This window comes from Etheostoma spectabile, chromosome 23 (assembly GCF_008692095.1).
Source record: "Etheostoma spectabile isolate EspeVRDwgs_2016 chromosome 23, UIUC_Espe_1.0, whole genome shotgun sequence".
Taxonomy (NCBI): domain Eukaryota; kingdom Metazoa; phylum Chordata; class Actinopteri; order Perciformes; family Percidae; genus Etheostoma; species Etheostoma spectabile.
In genome coordinates, this window is record NC_045755.1 from 1,155,310 (window position 1) to 1,171,321 (window position 16,012).

Sequence of the window (16,012 nt, forward strand, 5' to 3'; positions counted from 1 at the left end):
GGTAATTATTCGGCTGCTGGCCTTTCCTCCTCTTCATCATCCCAGTCAGTCACCGTAGTTCTAGTGCCAGGCTGAGACTTCGCTCCCCATCGTGACGTCATTGCCAAATTGACTTCATAAACCCGCAAATACCAAAAATGACCAAAAACTAACTTTTAAAACTATTTGGAGACATTTTTAAAAAGGATATACATATCTTGAGTACTTTTTGTACCCAATAATCAACAGTGGTGGTCAACCTGCAACATGGGCTTTAAGTAAAATTTTCAATGCAGGGCTTTTCCTTGTAACAGAGTATTGTTACGGTTTGGTATTAGTACTTTTACTCATATTGTGCTCATATTATGCCCATTTTCAGGTTCATAATTGTGTTTAGAGGTTATTTCAGAATAGGTTTACATGGTTTAATTAAAAAAAAACACCATATATTTGTTATACTGCACATTGCTGCAGTTCCTCTTTTTGTGCATTGAGCTCTCTGTTTTAGTTACAGAGTGAGGCATCACACTTCTGTTCCATCTTTGTTGGGAGTCGCACATGTGCAGTACCTAGGTAAGGACTACTTGCCAGTCAGAAGCAGAGTATGAGGGCGTACTCGTATCTCTTTTGGAGATGGTAAGTCCCTTTGGGGGGGAATTTGTGCTTTTTCACTTTAATCCTATAAAATGCACAAAAAAGATATATAACACAATAGAGGAAAGGGAAAAAATGTTTAACAAAATCATGAGTAAAAACTTAAATAAGGTAGTAGGTAAAATGACTCACAAAAAGCTAACAAGACTGCACTTGTCTCCACTCACTTTCTAACTCAAGCCTTCATACAGCGACTGACAGCTGGACCGGCATGGGTCACCATGACAACAGAAGCCAGACATTTGGCATCATCTCCAGGGCTGTGAGCTGTGAGTTTCCCCAGGTAAGGCAGCCCTTCTCTCGGGAGAAGTCTTCCTCCACCTCTCCCTTCCTCTCTAGTCATTCAAACTTCCACCTCCTCTTTCCCTGCTTTCCCCTTGCTTTCCAACTTCCTTTCTCCCTGCACGCATTTCATCTCATGCCTCCTCAGTCCTCACCTCTTTTCTTCTCTTCTCCTACCCCAAAACCCCACTCCTGCAGTGTTCACCATCCCTGACAAAGCCTTGAGAGGCTGCCAGCGGCCCCAGAGAGCCGACTGATTTCCTGCTAAAAATAAGAGCTCAGAGAAGAATCTGTGCCACTGAGGGCTGAAATTGGAGAGAGGTTGGAGGAAAGCGTGGTAAGAGACAGAGAAATATGAAAACTCAACTCTGAAAGAAAGAGCGGATCGAGGTGGAATAATGAGTTTGAAGGAGGAAGTAAGACAGAGGGAGAGAAACGGGCAAAAGGAGAATCAAACAAAAATAGGAGTGAAAGAGGAAGTGACGAAAAGATTGAGAAGAGACTCCAGTGGAGGAAAGATAAAAGAAGAAAGTTTGGGGAGCGGATAATGCTCCCTGACCGAGGCTCAGTTTGAACCGACGCCTCCGTAATGAATACGCTAAACCTGATCTCCCTGTAAATCTGCAGAGCACACACTAAACAGCAGGAGTTACATCCATCTACAGAATGGAACGGTGTGCGTGTGTGTCTGTGTGTGTGTGACAGAGAAGGGGAGCAGGACGGAATGAAAGAATGGGAATAGCCAGATTATAAATATTTATACAAGCAGACGACAGGAAGAGGAAGAGCTGGCAGAGTTGCAGGGGAGAAGGAGAGAGGAGAGGAGGAAGGGATGGAGAGAGTGACTTCAGAGGGAGCAGCAGGCGCGCTTGGCTTGGCTTATCTTTTCTTTACCGTCTCTCCCGTTGCCTTTCTCGCCGCTGGAGTGCGGGCTAGCGGATTTGCAGCTTGCGCTCCCTGTGGCTTGTGTGTGTGTGTGTGAGGAAGGGAAGGACAACAAGTTCTATCCTTATCTTCCCTCTCTTCTTTCCTCTCCCTCAGAGAAAGACACAAACACAAGAAGGCCTGTGCACCCTCTAACAAGCTTCTACCGTTCCCGGGGAGGTCTGTGCCGGTGTGTATGACGCCGGCGACAATGATGATAGTGATGATAGCTGGACTGCTCTGCTACCTCAACTCTTGTAGATTTACTGATTCAACAGTTTTTTTTTGTCAGGCTGCTTTGTACGAGGTCACCTCATTCCGGTTTCCAACAGATATCCAGTAGCGATGATAAGACTTACACTCACTCCCAACTCGGTACAGAGATAAGACGCTTCCAGTGGAGGCTGGCGATGCAGAAAGTCAAAGAAGAAAAGTCTGGGCTCAGTGAAGTTTCTACGCCTCTGCTTGACAAAAGCAAGTCTTAAGTCTACACTAAATAACCCGCATGTTGTCCTTGGGTCAAATTTGACCCGTCTTAGGTTAAAAACAATTGTCACAAAAAATGGGCCGTCCAAATAAGCGCTAAAAATGTCAAGAAAAAACTTTTGAAAAAACATTAAAAAAAAACTCAACATAAAAAAACTGACAAAAATGTTGGAAAAAGCGATAATATTTTAGAAAAAAAATGAACAAAACGTTTCTTTTTCATGGTCAGTCGGAAGACAATGCAAGGGATAACCTGCTCTTTTCAGTTACAGTAATAAACCACGAATATTGTATTATTACTAATGATAAATGCTACCCTTTAATGCTGATTTTTATCACATTTTAGTGATTCAACATGCTAATGGGGGTCAAACCTACTGTATGTGGACAACATCTGCTTTGCAACTGGAAAGCTTTGACTTAACTCAAATTCTACTTACTTTTCCTCCCCAGGGCTTTCAACTGCATCTCAGTGTCTTCATAATGTTTCATAAATATGGCACTTGTTGTCATGACATCTGAGTTTAAGGGATGTCAACTGAGCAAATTCCATTCACGAATTCTTTTCCCGCTTCGCAGTTTTCCTTGGATTCGGGTGGCCCCTAAATCATGGTTGTAGCTGCTATGCCCTAGAACGCCCCACTACGCCCTGCTATACCCTACTATGCCCCAGAACGCCCCACTACGCCCTGCTATACCCTACTATGCCCCAGAACGCCCCACTACGCCCTGCTATACCCTACTATGCCCCAGAACGCCCCACTACGCCCTGCTATACCCTGCTATGCCCAAGAACGCCCCACTACGCCCTGCTATAACCTGCTATGCCCCGCAATGCCCTGTTATGCCCTTCCATGCCTTGCTACGCCCTGCTATGCCCAACAGTGCCCCACAACCCCCCTCTACACATTGCCTGTAAAGCTTTGCTTATACTTTAATAAATACGTGGATTACTGACTGCGGAAAGAGCAGACGTGCCAACGTTTCTATACACTAACAAATTTAACATCAAATTTACAGTAACTTACTGGCAATAATTGGCAGCAAGTTACTGTGAATTCTTTTTACAGTAAAGATACCTTACTTCCATTAACAGTATTTTATGTATTCAATGTAAAATACAAAACACTTAAACACAACATAAGATACACAAGTAAAAATACAGTTAACTGTATTTACAATATACATATAATACAAAAGTGGCTATATTGTAATTTTTACAGTAATGCTTTGACTGTTGTGATTTCAACTTTAATACTGTGATTTTGTCATGTTGACATGGTTGTAATGTAAACTTTACAGTATTCTACTGTAAAAATCATAGACAGTAGTGTTACTGTGAAATCTAAAGTACATAACTAGATTTCACAGCCATTATTTACAGTGTACACAACGCGTACACAGACGTGTTCCCCACATGTGCACTAGAAAACAAGATGGCGATCTCATGTCAGCAAGAAGAAGAGCCCCTTTGTTTGTTGTATTTGGCTGAGCAAGTAAAAATGTATTAATGAATATGTGCTACCGCTTTACAAAAATAGAACCAATTGATGGGGAATACAGCACAAGTGCACAATAGCGAGTGCCCAGTTTGTTTTTGCTGCAAACGCACAGCTGGTGTGCTTGTAGTGTGTAAAGTCACTCACAACGCAGACGTCTGCACAGGGACGTGACACATTTTACACGACACAGACCCTCACGGACATGCTGAAGTGGCAACCATGAACAAAGAATACTGGCTATAAAGGGAATGTAGTAAGAGGATGTAAATACATTAAATGTCTGTGTGGAAAAACACCATCACAACAGTGTCAGAAATCAACTTAAAAATGTAATGTAAATATATAATTCATTTGGGATGTTCTCCTCCATCATTTAGGCTTTTGAAAACCTGTCTTGCCTGGTTTGTTTCCTGCTGTCAGTCTTAAACCATACAGTCATGAACTGGGGTGTCCCTGCAGTCTCTGTCAGAGCTGAACACAAACCAGACTCGCACCGCACCACATAACACTTAAAGGACCATACTGTGGGTTTTGCATGTTTAACACAAATCACATATAGGCCTGTTTTCCAAAGCACTGCATCGGTTTTAAGTTAGAAGTTTTACTTCATTCCAGGCAGCCAATGGTTTCAATCCATATCAATAGGTTAGGGAAATCTTTTTGAAGAGACCTTCAGTCAACAACATTCTTTTGTCAAATGTATCATTGTGTGGAAGCAGAAAACCTTTGAAAACCTCTCCTTTGTGGTGTGTTCAAGGAACTCCTTAAAGGTTTGAGAACCAGCTGCCACAATGCGCTGCATTCATGAGCTCTCTACCTAACACTAACGACAAACAACGAGCAGACTGTGAAATCTGGTTGCTTCTTACATTTTAAAAATATGCCACTGAATCAATTCTCTGATGTTCCCGGAGCGTCCTTGAACTCATCAACTAGGGAAAGAAAGGCTTACATCTATCTAGCAAGGAAATCTATTAAAAATGTATGGCAATGGCATGCTTGGCAAATGATCATCAGTAAAGTAAAGGAGATTTTTAACTTGCAGTCAAAGTTGTAAGACATGCAAAACCACTAATATGTTTTTTTTAAATTACAGCAAAAAGCCCAGAGATTCGGAAAACTTTAAAGAATCCTCTGCTATTTAAAGTTTCAGCATTGCAGCCAGAGTGAGGTAAATTTAGCCAGGCACTGACCCTGGCCTTAATATTCTAGTGTCACAAGGGGAACCTAGTTACAGTAAACAGGGCCATGGCCCGCCCTGGATCCAGAGCCACAACTTTTAGAGATGCTGACCTAGCCAGTCGTTGAACTTCTTGACCTCAGAGGGCAGTCCCAGCTCGGTGAAGTCTCCGGCATGGATGAACACGTCTCCATACGGCATTTGGATGCTGTCAGTGCGGGAGTGAGTGTCCGAGATGCACACAAAGCGGGTGTAGCCCGGCGGCTTGGGCGTGTCGTGGGGCATCGGGTCCACCCTGAACCGGAGAAGAGCAACAGAAGACAAGAAAGTTAGGGGAGAGTGGGAGGGAAACGGGGTCACACTGCAGCTCTTAAACAATGCAAGGGAAAGGGACACAGCACTCTGTGCAAAGTCTCTCTGGTAGACAAGAGGAAGACAATGAAAGACGTTTGAATAAGTATCCAGCAGAAACTCATCCCCACAGACTCAGAGGCAGAGGAGGAAACAAGAGACATAGCGAGAGGCCACAATAAAAGCGTGGCGCAGAGAGAGACAGAAAGAGAAATGTGCAGAGATAGAAAAAGAATAAAAGCAGAGCTATAGAAAAAGAGTAGAGTCCTGTGGGATTTCCAGCGAGTGTGCAGATCCACAGGGTCTCCAGGGGGAAGAGGGGAGCTGGTGAATAACCGTGGCCCACTTTAGTGAGCTCTCCTCCAGGTACGATTACACCCAGCCCTGCCTCCTCCTTCCACTCTGCCTCCTCTGCACCCCACCAAAAGAGAGAAAGAGAGACAAGTGGAAGTGGGAAAGGAGATATGCATCCATGTGGGACAGCCGATAGGAAGTGTGAGTCACACAGCAATGAAATACAGATGAGGGTTCATGAAAAATGTTTCATTTCCACTATTGAGTATGTGGAAAGGTAATAAAATGTTACGTGATGCTTTACAGGGCTACACAGGGAACTCTTTTTCCTAACATAGCAGTGTTAAAAAGACTGTTTTATCGGTGATATAAACTACACTTAACTTAAGTTTAAAATAAAACTAATGCTAGACTTGTGGAAGTCAGAGAAGGCCAATCGTGAACACTCTCACACTGAACCAGGTAAACAACATTGAAGGTGGATAAATTATACGTAGCCTACTATAATGGCTCTCTTGGTAAATTATGATTGCCACCACTGACTCTATTAGTACAATAGATGTCTTATTCACCGTCTCTTTTCCTCAGAAATACTGTTCATTTATTCACAAATTAATTTCAGTTGCCTCTACTTTGCAGTTTTTTTGTTCAGTTAAAGGCATAGGAAGTGATGTCCCACTTCATAATCCAATAAACTTTTGGTTATGTTCAGTGAATATCTCCTTATGGTCACCTAGCTCTTTATTTTGAAAGATGTCCGGCATTACAACACAGCCCTGGTACACTGGAAATCCAAAGAGCACAATTAGAATTTGCTCAGCAAGTTACTCTGGCATTGAGTAATGCTGCTCATTAACTATGCCCATGTAGCCGAGCTGGACCAATCACATCGGTGTATCTGATATAGGCGGGGCCAGAGGAGAGCTGACCAGATGACGACAGTTTAATCTACCAGTTAGCTCCCCTGGTAGCTAAGCGTACGGGCTCTGGATACGTCACCTTGTGTGTTGTTGTGATTGGTTGTAGTGTTATCCAATTGCGTGCAGTGAGATTGTCAAATACACGCTCGAGATGGGCGACTTTCAAACTGTATGCCACACCTTTCATTGTTTCAGATTTGGAAAACTAACAGAGGAAAGTACATGAGCCACAAAACATAATTCAGCCAATCAGCAGCGACAGTTGATGGCGTGTGCGTGTGTGTGAGTGGGGGGTATCGCGTACTGCACCTTTTAGCTTCTTGCATATGGAATGCCTTTTTATTCAATATTAAATAAATGAATAAATACATAAATTAATTAATAAATACATGAATGAATAAATAAATAAATATGCCTTTGAAATGCATCATGAAATAAATAAATGAGGCAATAAATACATACATAATTAAATGTAAATTAGTTAAATACATATAATAAAAGGTTTTACTTTGAATTATGTCATGGTACTTTTATTTCATAAATCCACATTTGTTTATTTCCGTGGACTTTTATTTCCTAATGCCACATTTATTGATTTCCCTCTTTATATATATCCAATTCTTATATGCAAATCCAACATGCATTTCTTTTCTTTAAGTTGGAATCATGTCGGAAGGAGGAGATGACAGAACTCAGGACATTTATCCATAGACAGATAAAGAAATGGACCAACAGATCCTGTTGTTCTGGACGGACACCAGTGAAGTCTATTAGAAGCTCTTCTCCGGTGATGGTTGAGCGTTACTGTTAATGTAAAAGTGGCGCCAAAATGATGGGAGTCAAGGGGATGCTAACGGTGGGTGATGGCTTATTAGTATCAAAATGGCGCCATAAGGAACTTCGCTTAGAGAGGAGAGGCTTACCCCCTTGCATTTCTCAGCCTTGTAAAAAAGTTACGATGGTAACATTTGCTCTCTCTACTGAGATGATTGACAAATCCGTGACAAGAGTCCTCTTTTTAATAGGGGGACAGAATGTAGCTAAGACAACGGACTCTTTGTTTGGACTTGTTGAAGTTATGTAACTCCGTAGCCCAGAACGTAAGTTAAAACTATTCTGTAGCTCGCTAAACTGCCATGGATTTTACATTACCATATGTTTTTTTGTTAGTCAGGTTTTTATTGACTAAAAGTCTTGTCATTTTAGTCAAGTTTTCGTCAAAGCATTTCACAACTTCACATGTAACGTCAAATACAATTTCGTAGTTAACTTCATGTTGGAGTTGGATCTCAGAAGTCAGACATCACTGTTCTAGTTCTTACCGGACCCCCTACAGCGGGCCAGCAGCCAGTTTTCAGTAGTTTTTACAAGCCTATTGCGTATATTTGTGGTGAGTATGACATGACTCTTATTGTAATGATGGAATCAGTGCTGAATATAAACACTATATGCTGAATTAATAAAACAGCAGGTAAACACAGAGGAAGTGTTGAGTTTGCAAAAACAGCAAACAGCAGCCACAGCTAATTAAAACAAGAGCAGAACCAGAACCGATAAGAGCCAGGCCAGCTCTTTCCCCATGCACCTAGTCTTATGCTAAGCTAGGCTAACCACGTCCTCCTGACTCCAGCTCCATACTTAAACGCAGACATGACACAGATATTAAGTAATTCTCATATTCATTATATTGTTTTTGATTTTATATTTGACATGTAAAAAGATAACATGCACAGGAAAACTAGAAAAACCCTCAAGGCATAGCATGTAGAAAATATAAAGATAAAAAACATAGTCTATGACAAAGGGATGGAAGAAAGAAACTTAAATGCCCTGTTATGTCCTGCTACGCCCTGCAGCTATTAGCGTCCAGTCATAGTTCCATTATCTTTATTGTTACTATGATTTCCACTGTTCGTCAAACCAACTGCTAGAATTATTGGGAATCATTCATTTCAAGAGCCTTGTCTGTGAGGTTTCTGCCAAAAAGTAAGAGGATATAGAAAGAATAAAGAATGAAGAAAGTAGGAAAAGTAATCATAAAACACAATATTTGACTCACATGTGGACGTGTGGTGGCTGGAAACGTCCCTGGTTGATGTTGTAGAAGGTGAAGGCCTGAGTGGGGTTGGTGCTATATTCGTCTACCTCCACCGCTGTCCTGTTGCCTCGCTGGGCTTGCGCCTGAGCCTGCGACTGCTGCCGTCTCGCTGCCATGATCTCTGACAGGGTGAAGGCCATGACACTGGGACTGGAGCGGAGCGGAGCGGCAGGACCAGCGAGAGGTGTCGGGTTGGGAAGTTAGCTGCTTGTTGTTTTTAGATAGTCCAGGCCTGAGGAGAGGCTGCTGACAAGCTCAAACCCTCACAGCGATCACCTCCTCCCTCCTCCTCTTCTTCTTCTCTGCAGCTCCTCCGCACCTGAGAGGAACACAACAGAGCCAATATGAAGAGTGTCTTGGCAATGTTGGCAAAGATGAAAATGATTTCACAGTTTAAGCCATCTATCAAGCCAAATATTTACTATTTCTGCTTCATACATTGGAAGATTTGATGCTTTATTTGTTTGATATCATTGTAAATTTAATATTTTCAGGTTTTGGACTGTTGATGTCACCTTGTCTGGCAACAGTTTCCTGGTAATTTACGATAATGTCATAATCTATTTCCTTTCAAATTGAATTGATCATAAAATGTCAGAAAATAGTGAAAAATGCCCATCACTAATTCTGGTCTGTTCTCATGAACCATTCATCCAAAAAAAGGTAATCACTGTAATGCGTAAGCATTCCACGTTCTTTTTGCTGTATTCACAGTGACGCCGCCGTGTAAAGAGGAGGTCAGGGTGGATGGATGGATGGATGGATGGGTGGGTGGGTGGGTGGATGGGTTGGGCATTAACATACAGGACTTTCTAGCCAGAGAGTGGAGCTTGCTTCCTGGGAAAAACCCAAGCATTTCACCCAGGAAATGTGTGTTCCTTTTTGTTTTAATCCAAACCACAATCTTTTTTTCTTAATCTTATCGTGTCACTTTGGTACCTAAACTTAACTTTCATTATATTATTGCATATTTTGTGGAATAATATACCTTTAATGTCCACTGAAAGTGTGGTCCAGACCTACTTTATCTCTAGTGACAAAGTGTATTGAGATGACTCAGTTTGACACTATAGATCAAATTGAATTGAATAGTAAAAAAAAGTCTTGAGTCCTGTGTTGTCTTCATTTGCACTGCATTGAGCTCTCAGGGCCACCGTAATCTGTGTGTAACGTAACCTAAAGACATGACTACACTAACTATTAGTGGAAGCTATGAATTACTATTTATGTTTTGTTCCCTTCAGCAAATTGTTTCCAATTGTAAAAGGATCAACCATTAAGGTTTAAATGCTTATAAGGATATATGTCACTATAAACTAGACAAATTGGCCAAAGTAAACAAAACTGATAAAAGTGCAAAACATGTTCACACAGACATCAAAAATATTTGTCAATTATCAATAAATCGAAACATTAAGACCATAAAAAGAAGCTCAATCGTACATGAAGGTTTATAAGGGACCTCCCCAAGTCATGCAGCCTGAGAAGACTGTAAAAAGGGCTTAGTTGTATTAACTTAAAATAACAAGTAAAGTAGTTGCATTAATTATTTTGAGTTTGAACAACTCTTTTTGGATTGTGTGCCCACATAGTGACAACCATCCAAAAATAATGAGTCCCTCTACCTAATTCCCAATGTTTTATAGCAACTAATAGCAACTGGCAACTTGCAAAGCAATAGTCACAAAAACACAATGTTTTAAGTCCCTTGGACAAACATTTATTTTTTGGTTAACACAACATGTATTGCTGACAAAAACTGAAACATCTTTTTTTTTTTACAGTGAAAGAAACTATATAGTTATAAAAGGCAACCCCGGATTTTAGAAGGGTGTGCAAACTCCAGTATGTTTTGTTGCCAAAGCAGTCTATTAAATGATTGAACTCATTTTAAAAGCTTCTAGGTGACTTTGGCATCCCTTCCAGCTTCAGTAAATCGGATATTCACAGCTAACACCACAAAAGCAGCCGGAGCACAACATTTTCACCTTGAATAGGAAGCTTAATGAAAACGTATGTTAGGTAGAATTTTAGTCAGGTTGCATGTTTCTTGTTGTTCCTGTATATTCTGCTGTGTACATTATGTTCTTTATTTGGCTCTGGAGATATGAAATAATACACTGAATTGATAAAATCCTATCCCTGTCCCTGGTATGTGAGGTTTGCACATTTGTGTCGCCCATTAAAAATGGATTCAGCTGTGCAGCTCATTTTCAGGGGGTGTGGCGGCTGCTGAGATAACGGTGATGCTGGAGACGGAGGTGATAATTTGGGGACAGGCAGCTTTTGGCAAAGTCCACCTGGACCGCCATGCGATGTCGCCTTGCCATCTCAAGTCCTCATTCACTGCAACCTCACACGCTGACAACACACTGACGTGACAGATACACATTTCACACCACGGTTGTTTTGTCATGGGCAAATCCCAGCATGCTCGGTGAATGGGTTTTACATTATGTGTGTGTTGTGTGTGCACACAGGTTGATGTGTATGCAGGTGTGTGCGTGCATGCTGAAATGTGTTTCTGTCATGAATGTGACAGCGACAGCCCCTCACACTGCCAGTGTGAGACAGAAAGATATATTAGCAGATGCTGCGGAATTATAACACATTGGGCCCAAAAGCAGTTTTGTGGATCATGTAGGCTGCACAGGACCACTGAATATCCAGCTGACAGACATTAACAGCATCCTCTGTCCACTCTTAACTCTAATTCTAATTCTAATTCCTTATATCTGTCACATCTGTCTACTTGCCATATTAAGTTAAGGCATTACTGATATACCGTGCCTAAAGCGACTTATGTCATTAAATCATATAGAAGTGAGAGACAAAATGAAAAGCCGGAGCTCGAACAGTGACAAGTTTGTTTGGCATCCAAAATTAAATTTGGCATTGAAAAAGGAAACACTGGCACTGAAACTTCTTCTTTTTTTTTTAAAAGTCTTTTTCACTCACATGTCTTCGGATTGTTTTTTCTTCATGTCATTCTTTTAGCTCCATATATTTTTACACTGACAGTTTTTTTTCAATCTTTTTTTTTTTTAAGTTTCAACTTTCTGTCACCGTTTTGGCATGGAGGGGTGGGGTTGCAGAGACGGAGCAAATTTTAATTTAATTCATTCTCAATATTGATCCCATATGTAGAAAATACAATTTACACTCTGTTGTCATTACACAGTACACACAAGCCTGAAATACACACACATGCTCAGGTCCTATACATGCACAAATAGAGAGATGTCAGAGTGTGTGTGTGTGTTCTAAACAAGCACCCTGAGCGGTTGAGGGGGGTTCGGTGCCTTGCTCAAGAGCACCTTGGCAGTCCCAGGAGGTGAACTGGCATCTCTCCAGCTACCAGTCCACACTCCATACAGGGACTTGAACCTGCAACCCTCCGGTTCCCAACCCAACTCCCTACAGACTGAGCATGGAGAGCGTGGTTTACATATAATGTGCATGCTAAGGAGAGAACGTCAGTGTTCTGGTCTTGACCCACAGCCTGTTCCTCTGGCATTGGTTTCATCTACTGCACAGTCATAACTATATTATTAAATTATACATTTGATAATATTGTTCTTGTCAAATGTCCTTGGATTTTACTTTCCCGTAATGTCCAGTAAACTACAGTAAATATATGCATCCATTCCAACATTTTGAGCAGAAATTCATTGTACTTCTCAGTAGTTCCGAGCCACCAACCCCTACTTTCCGTTGGAGGTGCGGATTGTCGAGGTGGAGGCAAGAAAAAAAGGTTCTGTTTAGAGTTTTGTCATCTCGGATAAGCAAAAAAAAAAAATGCCCAGAGTGGCAAATGGTGGCAAATCATCCACAGGCTCAATTACACATCACATGAGTTTGCACCCCCCCGATACAGTTTTTCCTGGGGAGATGAATCCATGTGTCCAGTCTCCTGTGCGCCATGGATGTCTGAGCTTCTGCATCTACACATACTATTGCATTTTTCCATGCGGATCTTTTTGTTGCACAGTGAGTAAGATATTTTGTTCTTGTGAAATACGGAGGATGACTGAAATATTTTCTAAGTGGATTTTTAATTCATTTCCCGTCCTCATGTTTAACAGAGGTTAAGTAGCTGTAGAATTAAATGGTTATTAGTATGAAAGATGTGAAAGATTACCCACATAAATGATCAAACTGTTATGGAGTATCAGTGGATATAATTATGTTCTTTTATAGTCAACGTCACAGACATATGCCAGTAAGTGAAGTAGAAACGTAATTTTGTAATGTTTGGTGATTTTTGGTGATTTTTGGCATTTTGCGACGGCCCACACATTCTCACGTCAAGTTAATTTTTTATACATCACAAAGTATCCATGAAAACCAGCGTACGCAATGCTTACTCATGAGGCCCCAGGACTGTATGTGTGAGGGGGCCAGGCCTTCCTCCACAGCGCCGTTGAGACTTCTTTGGTGATGTCGCAGCTTAATATAAGACATGTAATATACGGTTATTTCGCAACCTAATATTACATGTATACATGTAACATATGTATGTGTGCATATATTCTGTGTTATAACTGCACAAATAGACGTAAATCAAAACTGTAACTGCTTTACCGAACATCTGCGGCAGTGGTTTTCAAACTTTTTGGGCCCCCTTTCCATCATCTAGGTCCATTACCCCCCCTCAAATTTAAAGAAGATGTAGACAAGTTACCCTGAAAATTAATTAGGCCCTATTTTTGTTATGATGGTTATTATTGTTATCAGAAATCATTTTATAGATTGCAAATGTTCATGGACTTATTAAAGGTCCAATGTGTAGTAATGTTTACAAACTTGCTATTTTGTATGATTATTTACCATCACCATCACCATCAACTTCAACTTTAAGTGTTCCTATTGGCTTGACATTTTACATATGCACTGCGTGAACTGGGGTAGATTCTCCATAGTCTATCCCAGTTCATGCAAGCGCAAATGGGGTAGACTCTCCATAGTCATGCCCCATCTCGAAGTGGCTTTTTGAGGCTTGAAGTCTACCGTAGCTGTATTACGTACTTTGAACTGAGTGGTGCGAGAGAGTTGATTGCAATATACGATCTAAACGCTAGATGGGAGAAATCCCTACACATTGGCCCTTTAAAGATGACAACATTTGGCTATAAAGTTCAGGAAAAGACGGATTCATAACGCTGCAGTGCTGAGTTTATATAAGATGATACTCTGAAGTCTCATTACCATGAAGGCAGCACAGGGCTGCACCACACAAAGCCTAAAGAAGAAGAGTTAAGATCCACTGTCTCGTCCAGTCGCAGTGGCGTAAACTTCCTGTACCGATTGACTTTCCAACAGGCTCTGGTCTCTGAGCCCATTCAGTTATCCACCAGTAAAGTCCATCCAAAAATGTTATTTTTTATTTATATACTGCATTGTATCAAGACTCCAAACTATGGGTTTGCTATGGGTCACAGTTTAGATCGGATCACGGTTTTGAGTCATGGATAGTCAGATCAGCACAAAAAAAGGGGGATGACATTATTTTTTTTTTTACAAATGCTTTCCATTTAATACTGAAATAACTGTAATAAAACAACTCTCCATTGAGGTATATCAGCCTACTTTAGGTAACAACGACAGTAAAAATGTATTTCACACTATTTTTATGGTAAAATGTCATTTCACTCACATGCATTCCAAATCTTAAGGGTTGATCATGGTTTTCAGTTTGCCTCATTCATTTTACAGGGTCTATAACTAAAATATTGCCAAAAAGGCACTTTTCATAGAAACACATCGTTTGCTATTTTAATGCCTGGCGTCCACACTACCCCGGTGTTTTAGAACCCCTAAAACTGAGACATTTGGAAATGCTGCTGACCCCGTTTAAGTTTGAAACCCCCAGGTGTGGCGCTGTACTCTGGGGGGGGGGGGCAGAAAAACAGACCTTTCGAATGGGTCTCATCAGTCTGTGATTTGTTACACCTGTGGACATGGATAACCAGCCTTTTCTCACGAACCATTCGTTCAAAAAGCTACAGAAACTTCATTTTGGTGGAAGATGGGTGGGCTTTAAAACAAAGGACTTTAAAGCCAGAGAGCGGCGTTCGCTTCCCGGGGAAAACTATAGACTTTCAATCAGGACGTGTGTCTTCCTTGGGAGTGTTTTAACCCAAACCACCATCTTTTTCCTAATCTTAACTAGGCATTTTCGTGCCTAATGTTAACTTTCCGTCCGCCAAAACAGGTGACAGCTCGCATTGTTCTCAAAGTCACCCAGTTTCCACATCTATTTTCTGCCGCTGATACAACAGAGCTGTAGCAACTTAAACAACTAGCAACTGCCTCTCTGCGTCATGGAGCCCTGCAGCCAGCCGGCGTCACGTGACCAGCCGAATTTCGTAGAGTATCATAGGTTTTGGTGTGCATACATTATCGCACAATATCATCGTAGACATTATGAAACAAGCTATAATAGTTGTTTGTGAGAATGCGTTGGGATAACTAACTACCTGCCTACATGTGCAGCAGGGAAGCTTTTGAGCTGAAAGTCCCAGAATTGCATCCATAAGGAAAACTAATGATTTCTAAAGCAAAGTATTGTCTAAAAAAAATATAATCTTCTCTGTCATGTTCATCAGCGATGGTAAATGATCGAAAGGCAATATGATCTATCTGATTCTATTAAAACTTTACTGAAATATACTGTATGTACATTTCATTTATTATTTTACCTGAGAATCACATTATGCTGTATTTTACAGTATGCTGTTCTAAAGACTGGTATTTTGTAAGTCCACACACACTTTCTTTTCTTTTAACAGCAAGTTACACTTTAAAGTACTATATTCATGGTAAATAAATATATCCCTTTATTTTAAGTAAGAGACCATTTAATACATTCACAAGCTTTCAGTCATACTTTCCTCCGCTATACAAGACATTCTCTTCTCTATGAAATCCTCAGTGGTGTGAAACAGTTGCCAGAGTCAAGGCTTTTTGAAAAAAATTTAAAATTTTTATAGCATGATATACATATATCCAGGAATGACAGCTTTTAGAGAAAAGTATAGATCATAATTTAAAAAGTAAAGTACGACAACAAACTCATTTAATTACTTAATGCTTAAAATAGAAAGAGCACATTATCCAGATATCTTTACCATGTCAGAATTGTGGAATGAAATTGATTTTTTCAACATAAGGTTTGCACCCTGATCTGCAAGATCAAGTGATCTGCAAGAAAAGAGAAACCTAAAGAAGAGAAGAGAAAAGAACAAAGAGAAGAACAGAGAAGAGCAGAGCTGCACATTTAATCCCATTTTTTTCAAAATCGCAATATGCACTAGTGCAATACCCAAATTGCAGAGTGGGG

The 16,012-nt window shown here is 40.7% G+C and overlaps 1 protein-coding gene across 1 annotated transcript in view; it reads right to left on the bottom strand.

Annotated features, from left to right (window-relative positions):
- The window catches only part of mpped1 (metallophosphoesterase domain containing 1), a 90,344-nt gene that overhangs the window by 72,319 nt on the left and 2,013 nt on the right, over window positions 1-16,012 (bottom strand). Inside the window, exons 2-3 of the mRNA XM_032505318.1 lie at window positions 8,632-8,989; window positions 5,121-5,302 (exon numbers count right to left, since the gene is read on the bottom strand). Of these exons, the coding sequence (XP_032361209.1) occupies window positions 5,121-5,302; window positions 8,632-8,810 (361 nt within the window). The 5' untranslated portion in view covers window positions 8,811-8,989. The remainder of the gene's footprint in view (window positions 1-5,120; window positions 5,303-8,631; window positions 8,990-16,012) is intronic.